Genomic DNA, 9,779 nt, shown 5'->3' with positions numbered 1-9,779 from the left:
GTGATAAGTGCTAACTGGCAGTGCTATGTATTATGGAATGTCCACAGTTCTTCAGAGATATGGAGGGTTGGGACACTTAGCAGCAGCCTGCACATTGACTATTAGTTCAATGTGCAGGCAGGTAGGACACTGAGCACAGAGTTGTGGGCAACATGACCTTTGTGGAGAGAAGAGGACATGCCAGAAATCACTGGCTATGAAAAGAAAGATCAGGCACAGAAGTGGTGGAAGGACCAGAGAAGGAACATGAGGAAGGAGTCTGAACCTTAGGGTGCCTGTACACGAGCATGGAGAATGCACTGTCATTACACCTCAGAGCAGACTTGATTAAACAGGTCTGCTGGACTATGGCAATTACCGCACTCCGGTAGCCTCCTGTGCCTCATTTATCAGCATCCCGGAGCTTCAAAATGGCGGTGGGGACGCTTGAACTAAAGTTCATTGAACAAGCTTTAATTCAAGTGCTCCTGCCACCACTGTGAAGTGCAGGGATGCTGATACACAAGATGCTGTGGCGCTTTAGTTACAGCAGCTCTAGGAACTGCTCTAATTAAAGTGCCGCTCCCCCACCCCCAGAACATGTGTAAAAGTACCCTAAGAGACTGAGGAGTGGAAGAGGCAAAGGGAAAGTGGGATATATGGGTACAGTGATGGCTCTTGTGTAGTATTATTATTATTTCTTTTTACAGAAGTCTTTTTAAAATTTGGGGCTGAAGGGCCCTTTACTGTATCATATATTAATGGTGAGGGATGCAGCAAATAGAGTAGGCTGCAGAGGGGCTGCAAAAAGGAAATGTGTGTGTCTTGGTTTTGTTTTGTTTTTTACTTTTTTTGTTTTTAAATACACAATCTGGACAGGGCCCTGATGAAGCTGTGAATGTAACAAGCCTACTCCAATGTGTTAATTTTATTTGCTTTGAAATAATGAATAGTGTAAACAAATTGGGGGGGAGAGAATATAATGGAAAGATATTGTTTGTTTAGGGGTGTATTTTGGCCTTTAGAATTTACGTTCCCATGGAGAGTGGAAAGTTATGGTAATTGTTTGGGATGTTGTATAATTAATGAAAAGCTTAGCTATGATAATTTCTCTATGTAAAAAAACCCCAACATTGTGCTTCTGACTCCCTCTTCCTGGTTCTTTCATGTTTGTTCATTGTTCCCTGGGTCCTGTTTGTTTCATCCTGGTTCCTGCTTGCTGTCTCCACAGGCCAGACCCATTTTCGCTAGACTTACAAGTTCCTGACCCCATATTCTCCCTACCTTGATCTAGACTGCAGTCCAGACCCTGTCTTCTGACATTTGGCTTCTGGTTCATGGCTTGAGTTTGGTGACTGACCGTGTCTTGCTCCCTTACAACTACAGCTACCTTCCCTAGACTCTCTGGTTAGTGACTCATAGAAAAATAGGTATGGAATGGACTTTACAGATGATCCTGCCTTGAGCAAAGAAGTTAGAGTGGATTATCTCCATCTAAGCCATTCTAAACAAGTGTTTGTCAAATCTATTCTTAAAACAACCATGCTCAATGCATCAAAAATCCCCTTTGGCCTCCCACAGGTAAAGCAGGGAGATGAGGGCACTGGATCGCTGCCTCCCATTCCTAACCCTCCCCCCACCTCTTCTGGCTTGTGGCTCTAGCAAGGGAGACTACTTATGTCTCTGTCCCTAACAGACTTCAGCCTCCTGACCTGCCCGATTCCCGATTCCCCTGATCCTTGTCTGAACCTTGTCTGCTCCTGATCCCTGAGGTCAAACTTAACCATCCATATCTTGGTTGTACAATAATGCACTGTACTGTATTAAATGTGTGTAGATTAAACTAAAAATGGAGATTTCTGAATTCATCAGTAGCTGTCACAGAATTTGTATACTATCGCACTGATATACTGCAGAATACTGAGGGTCCCAATTCTACCTGTTTCCTAGCTTCTTTACTAAAGCCAAAATTGAAATTTGCTTGCTGAAACTGAAATAGTTATAGACCATCTTTTCACAAAATTTTGTTATATTTACATTCACTTTGAGGACTGTAGTGCATTACCGATGATCCACAGAATGAAGTCCATAAAGATCTCTTTTAAGCAAAGAGATCCATTTACTACTGAAGGACTCTTTTTACAGCACAGTAAACAACACTAACAATGACACTGTATTATTTTTGCAAGTTGATAATATCCACGAGAGAAGTAAGAACACACAGCAAAAACCCAAGATCTCTTGTATGGACTCTCTCATGTAAACATGATTCTCAGGTTAGCAGCAAAGAAAAGCTTACAACTAAATCTCAGGCATAACAAAACAAAAAAATTAAATATTTTACTCCTCTGTGTCTTTGTACCCTTTCTAATGAAAAACTGTGAATAGTAAAGAAGACTTAATATTTATTTGTTTTAATAATTGCCTATTTTTGTACCTCAGTTTTGAACAAACTAGATTGCCAAACAAATCCAACTATTTGTACAGCAAAAACAATCCATTTTATGCAATCAAACTCTCCTATATATGAACTGTGGCTGCTGCCCTAGATGGAAGCCAAATGATGATAGCCGTGAAGTTAGCCTTACGCAATCAAGTGGCGGTCAGATGCATTGAAAGAAGCATCAGAATAAAGAAGTTAGATTCAGTGTGAAGTTTACTGGCCATTTTTGTTCAAAGAAAAATCCCATGCTGACTACAAAGAAGACTGGAATAATCCAGTATGCGTTTCCATATCCCACTTACTTATCACTTGATATGCTGCAGTCTATAATGGTTCTTTTGCTAGTGTTGACTATTAGGAAAGGGAGCTGTATTGTAGAGTTCAAAGCTGGAGGGCCTTGATTCTGTTGTTCATTTTGTTGATTTCTTTGTACCAAGTTTTTGAAAGCTATTTGCTGTTGAAAGAAAGGGAAAAGTGATTAAGGGATAGTCAAATGTACATACAAACACTTCCCTGAGCTAGGATTTCACAGGTCTTGTATTAACCAAGTATCTCCCACACCTGTCTGGCATCACTCCAAAGAGGAAGCAACTAAAACCTCAGTTTTTGCACCGCCATCCAACCTGGCCAGGGGCAGAAAGGAGTGGATGCTGCACCTTTTACAAGGGAGGTACAATAAACATGTTCCCATGCAGCTCCTGGAGTTCTGGGAACGAGGCACAGTATTGAGCAACTGCACCCAGGGCAGACAGGATTTCTGTGCCATTTATAATGAGGATCTGAGATTTAAGGGCACAACAGAGGCTTTATCTGATAGCTGGGTGCTTATTCAATTAAACTGGCAGAAAGTTTAAACATAACAGCAATGCTTAAGGCCAAATTTAGTGGTATATATGGCATACAGAACCTTCAACAGATCCCTATTCTCCTTTCCATCCATCATCTCTCTCCTTTGTTCCACATCTTCCAGTCCTTGCAAATCATTAGCTTTGCAAACATTCCCTTCTCACTACCTCTTATGTGTTCTCTTTGTTCCACAGCTCCTCTTTTTCTGTGCAATTTTTAGTAAAGGGACACGGGAAGGCCAGAGGCCTGGGATTGAGGATGTATTCCTGACATGCAGGGACTGAAGATAATTTGGGATCTGTCTCCAGTTTGGGGTGCAACTGAATGCAGACAGTAAGAGAACAGGCAGATAAATGGAAAGAATTGCTAAAAGTCATTTCAACTATGAAAAATATTTAAAAAGGTGAGTAAAATCAACTACTGAAGAGGTATTATAAAACACAGAGGTATTGAAAATGCAGACAAGCAAAGGAAAATCTTTTTTGAATTAACAGTTTAGGGGCTAGATTTGCTTTTCACTTCCTCTACAATTCCTTCCGTGTCATTCATTGCTGATCTACACTGGTCCAATAAGGTCAGAATTAGATGCTACACTGCCATAGCAACAATCTATGGCAACATAGCTCATCAGTACAGCAGTATAGTGTTGGCAGGTGCGAACCGTGACACCAATGCTACTGTGCAGCAGCTCATTGCTACTGTGCAGTAGAGTCAGAAATGACCTGTGTGCTGCTATGACTGTGCAGTTACTGTGCAGTCATTTAGTACTTGCTTTAGCAGTACTTGCTGTGTAGTAGCAACAAGCAAGTACTAAATGACTGTGCAGTAACCACTGTTACTGCGCAGTCCTGATGGTGCACAAGTCGTTTCTGACCCCATTGCGCAGTAACACCTGCTTTAGCAAGTACTGAGTGACTGTGCAGTAACAACTGTGCAGTCGGGTGCATGTGTAAACACACTCACTAAAAATGATTTTTGCTACTGAAAAATCAGGAACATCAGAAAGCTCTGAATGTCAATGTCTATCTGATGGGATGCAAAATTGCTTTGTTATGTTTGCACCAAGATGAAAAAGTTTTCAGCCTCATTACCCTATGACTTTAACTCATATGATTTTTATACAAGAGCTCCATTATGTTAAGTATTCATAACCCAGGCATACATCCAAATACTATAAATACAGTTACAGACTTTAAAATAAAGAAGAAATGCCTATTTGCAAACAAAAATGCATTTGAAGTACAACACTTCTTTATTCCAGGCCAAATCAGCAGATTTCATAAAAACTTTCCCTAGGTGACTACTTCAGAATGTGAAATAAGTACCAGTGCCAGACTCATTAGTCTTTTATATTAAGCACCCTAACATTTAAATTCCCCAGCAACAGAAGATTCTGAGCTATAGAATGCACAACTAAACCCATACAAATGTGTGTCAAAACTGACATTTTTTAATTGCTAGAGGATGAAATGGGAGGCCTATGGTCCTGCTCCCTTTTCCACTGTAGTCAGTAGCAAAGGTACAGGAGGGGGATGTTTACAAACTGTATAGATTGCAATGGACAGGACATATTATTCTGCTGCACAACAAACGTGCACCAGAAGGCTAAGGCTCAAAGAATGCCAGGGGTATTTTCAGTTTAAACTGGGGCACACACAGTAGCACTTTCCTTGGTGCTAAATTAATAAAAAGGAATGATATCCAGAAACACAAGAGCTTATTAAAATGTTGGGCTTTATCCTGATGCACCTGTTTAAAACAACATCAATTTAATTAAATTTACCTGCAATAACAGTTCTTGTAGCTGGGCTCTCTTCTGTTTTATTCGTTCAATTCGTCTCTGTTTCTCTATCTTTAAAACATAAATTTGGGCACATTAGGATACAAAACTGGAAATACATCAAATGCTTGATCTTTTTCTCTGTGCAAAACTGAGCACTTTTTCTTTTTTGAGGGTGGTGGATTGCAACATAAATTGCAAAACCTTCTCAGGTCCTCCCAGAAGCCAAGTGATTTCTTCATTTTCATGTGAAGTATTCCTGAGGAGGATTCCCCAGGAATCAGAATTTATATAGCATCATTGTAGACTACACTCTACTGCTCCATGTTCTTTCCCAAATATGGTTATGGACACTACAGTGTCCACTCCACAAAAGTTCCTGTCTATTCAGGACAGAAAGGCAAACAGAAAGAATTGGCTTAAGATGACCTAGAATGGCATGCAATAGTGTACTATCATTAGGCTAAGCGTGAACACCTTTTTTGACTGCTAATCTGAAAGAAATGAGTAACCAGACAAAATGCAAGAAGGAATGGAGAGAAACAGCTTGTCCATTTTGCATTAGCAGGGAGGCAGTTTCCTGTAGCATTGCAATGTCACAAACAGAAAAACAAACAGATCTTGAAATTAACATTCAGCATTTGCAATAATTGTATTTCTGGACCATGATATCAGGCTACCAGTACAGCAAACTCTATACTTTAGATCAGGGAACATCCTGTTTAAACATTCAAATGATATAGCTCAAGCCATACATTAATAGTATTGTGAAGCTTAACTCTACTAGAAACCTCCCCAATCTCTTTTGAAATGTTATTATAATTGTCTAAAGTGTTTTCTGCATTTAAGTATAGGGCCTTGCTCCACTCAGAAAACTTAAAAGTCTATCAAATACAGTTAATTTTAACAGGGCTAATTTAGATATTCTCTCTGGGTGTGTCTACACATGATATTAATGTACTTTAGGCTTACTGCACAGTAAAATACTGTGTAGTTAGCATTCCCTGGAAGCAAGTCTATATGGCGCACCCTCTTGGAAGCAGATTTGCTCTACCCTGCTCTGTCCCCTTGTAGCAGCCAGGGGGAGCTCCACTGGGGACTGGGGCACAGAGCTGGTCCTAATGCCCACCAGTCAGGAGAGCTTTGCTGGCTGCAGTGGTAGCTGTCTCCTGGCCCTGTGAACATTGGGACAGAATATGATGTCCACGGGGCCAGAAGATAGCTGCCACTGCAACCAGCAAAGCTCTCCTGACCCTGTGCACATTGGGACATACAGCTGCCGGGTGGGGCTTGTGTGGGGAAGCTGCTGGTGACCCTCCTGCTGTGCAGGTCTCCTACTTGGCAGGAAGCTGGCTGGGAACTGTCCTGGGTGTGGGGTAGCTGCCAACAAGCCCCATATGCCCCCCACTCAGCAGGGGGCTCGCTGGCAGCTGCCCTATTTGGGTTCCTAGCCCCTGCCTGCCCCCCCAGAGCAGCTCTGTGCAGCACCAAGCTGCTAACTCTAGAGGGCAGGCTGGGTTCCCAGTCCCTGCTTTCCTTCTGGAGTTCCCAGTTCTGCATCACACAGAACTGCTCCAGGGGGTGGGTGGGGGCTGGTTTCCCAGCTCCTGCTCACCCTCCAGAGTTCCCAGCTCTGTGCCATGCAGAACTGATCTGGGGAGTGAACTCTGCAGTCCTGGTGCTGAGTGGCTCTAGGTGGCACTGGAAGCTGAGCAAAACCCTTCAAAAAGTCCAACCAAGAGCCTTTCAAAAAATCCAGCAAAGTCACCTCAAAGAAGTCCTTCCAAATCAATATGTTTGCTATTTACAATATAAATACATTAATGAAGCTATATTACTCATCTATAATTGATTGAGTACAAAATTCTGGGGTAGTTTTGGTGAAAATAGGGTATCGGGCCTTGGTTCAGGAACCAATCCCCCATATATAACATTGTTTATGAGAAAACTGGTTGCGAGTTGCAACATTTAGACTTAAGACGTGGTTTTCAGGAACCAATTGTGTCATAAGTCCGAGGACTGCCTGTACTTTGCATGTATATATAGATTTCAGCTTTTCCTTTCTCCAAACTCAATTTCCTTTTCATTCATATCAATAGGTACGTCAATATAGTCTTCAATCAACCTTATTATAAATTCCCTTTATCACTTCTGTAGTTAATTCAAACTGCAGTTAATCTAGATCTTAAACATTCTGTCTTACTTCATTGATACTTATTTTTGTCACAGAAACAAGATTTAGGACTGGATATAAAATATATTACATCTCAAAAGGAGATTTTTACACTATATAGGAATGTGATCAGATTATTTTGCAAGATCATATTTTTAAATATTTATTATGCAAATATAAAATTCCCCCAGTCTTCTAGAGTAGAACTTCTTTACTACCACAGAACATGACCTACATTATAACAGATTTCCCATCTCTTTTACTTACCTCTAGGTTTTGACACTCTTGAGCTGAGTTTGTAGGAAGGCCAATCCATTTGATTTCCTTTTTCTCCTTTGAAATGATGTTCATTGCCATCAGCACATTGAGGGCATCATATACTCTCCGCCTAATATTCTTCTGGTCATAAGCCTGCTAAAAAACCTTGTAGTGTTAATTATGTCAAGACCACAGTGAAAATGAAAGTTAAAATGAAGGCTGGAATTGCCTTTTGTAGGTTTGTCAAAAACATGAGGACATATAAATATAAATAAATGCAGTTAAAGTGAATATGGCACTAATACAACTCTTTTAATTTATGGTATTGCTTGGAATAAAAATGTATCTTGTTTGCAACAAAATGGTGGAAATGCCTGGCAAGAGCAACAGCCATGACCAGCAACATTTCCATTTCTACTGAGAACATTTTCTACCATGTATTCTGATAATACTCCCAAGAACAAAAACAACAACTTAAGAGCAACACAGCAATAGGGCACGGAAAAATCAGACACTGACTACTATTCACTGACAAGTTTTCTTCATTAATACAGAGTGCGGTGGTGCTCAACCTCTCTAGCCCTACAGGCCAGATGAGTGGGGCAGGTCCAGTCTGCATGCCAGATCCCACACACAAGGTTGGTCCTCAGGCCTGATCCAGCATGGGGCTGGCATACAGGGTTGGTCTGTGGGTGTGATCCAATATGCTGGCATAACCTAGCATGGCAGGTGACATGTGGGGGAAGGGGGCTTGCGTGACATGGCATGGGTGTACTTTGTAATCTGGTCTGTGGGGCTCCCTACAGGTCCAGAAATTAGGTAGTGGGGAGCAGTGACAGTATTAATTGCTGTGAGTCTGAGAACAATTAATATTGTTACCTTTCCCCTGCCACCAAATTTTTGGATCCATGGCAAACCCCACAGACCAGATGACATGGCTTCATGGGTCTAAGGTTGAGCACCACTGATCTACTGCCTTTCCAACTTTGAATCTGGCAACACTAGAAAGTCTGGAAACCAGAAAAAGTAAAGTTCAGGTGCATGCCAGTGGAACTCTGCCCTCTTTGAGTGATAACTCAATGCACTCATGACATACAATTACTTTCTCCCTTTGCAGACACCCCACATCACTCAGGGGCTAGAGCAGATGACAAGTGTAACACAAAAACTAGAGCCTTTTCTTTGCTAAGACAAAGTATGTATTTAGTTGAATTATACCCACATACATTCCACTCTCAAACACTGTGTCTACTTCACAGAAGTGATCTCATACCAGCTGAATGTTATGATCTCTACATGTCCTGTTATAACCCCTTCACTTTTACACACAGGATTCTAAGTTTATATTTTCACTCACCTACTCTTAAATCTCATATCCCAGCTCATTGCTAAATGTTCTCCAAGGCAGGAAGACTCTTGACATTACTGACACAATGTACAGAACACAGCACTGAAGCATACTGAATTCCTCAAGATACATAGCACCTCTTTCTTTTGCTAACATACATGGGGAAGGTCAAGCCATACAGAGGACTAGGACCACCTCAGATTTCCTTGTATTACGGTTGCAGATCTGACACAACTTCCATGTCCCTAACCCAACTCTGCCACATGACACAGTGAAAGCAGCTAGAGGCCACGCAGGCAAATATTAAGGGCTATCAGTTTGTTGGAAGGGACTGGGAGAGTCTGGTAGAATAAAACTGTGCTGCCAATTAATTTACTGCTGGGAATACTTAAAATTCTTTCGTATTAACAACTTCAGCCAACAAAACCATGACCGTACCATATCCTACAGAAATATAGGGCAGTGGGGTTCCGCAGGGCTCGGTCCTCGGGCCCGCACTGTTCAACATCTTCATCAGTGACTTGGACAAGGGGGTAAAAAGCACCCTGTTCAAATTTGCTGATGACACTAAGATGTGGGGGGATGTGGGCACACTAGAAGAAAGCAACAGGTTACAATCAGACCTAGACAGGTTACAAGGGTGGGCGGGTGAGAATAGGATGGGATTCAACACAGACAAGTGCAAAGTGATGCACCTGGGGAGGAACAACCGGCACCATACCTACAGGTTGAGGAACTCCCTTCTTGTCAGCACAGAGGTGGAAAAGGATCTTGGAGTCATCGTTGACTCCAAGTTGAACATGGGCTGGCAGTGTGGGGAGGCAGTCAGGAAGGCCAACCGTACCTTGTCATGCATCCACAGATGCATCTCGAGCAGGTCCAAAGAGGTGATCCTCCCCCTCTATGTGGCACTGGTCAGGCCGCAGTTGGAGTTCTGCGTCCAGTTCTGGGT

General features: G+C 41.9%; 1 protein-coding gene across 5 annotated transcripts in view; it reads right to left on the bottom strand.

Annotated features, from left to right (window-relative positions):
- Positions 1-9,779, bottom strand: part of TFDP2 (transcription factor Dp-2) — a 157,812-nt gene that overhangs the window by 22,041 nt on the left and 125,992 nt on the right. For 4 of the 5 annotated variants that reach the window (XM_019503574.1, XM_019503577.1, XM_019503576.1 and 1 more), the window contains 3 exons: positions 7,489-7,635; positions 5,052-5,120; positions 2,725-2,876 (listed from right to left, as the gene is read on the bottom strand). In XM_019503574.1, coding sequence (XP_019359119.1) covers positions 2,725-2,876; positions 5,052-5,120; positions 7,489-7,635 — 368 coding nt within the window. The remainder of the gene's footprint in view (positions 1-2,724; positions 2,877-5,051; positions 5,121-7,488; positions 7,636-9,779) is intronic. The other variant, XM_019503575.1, reaches the window with a different exon arrangement.

The sequence above is a fragment of the Gavialis gangeticus genome, unplaced genomic scaffold, assembly GCF_001723915.1.
Source record: "Gavialis gangeticus isolate Ggan-Ray unplaced genomic scaffold, GavGan_comp1, whole genome shotgun sequence".
Classification (NCBI taxonomy): domain Eukaryota; kingdom Metazoa; phylum Chordata; order Crocodylia; family Gavialidae; genus Gavialis; species Gavialis gangeticus.
Note: the sequence above shows the minus strand (reverse complement) of the source record. Positions and strands in the feature narration are given on the sequence as shown.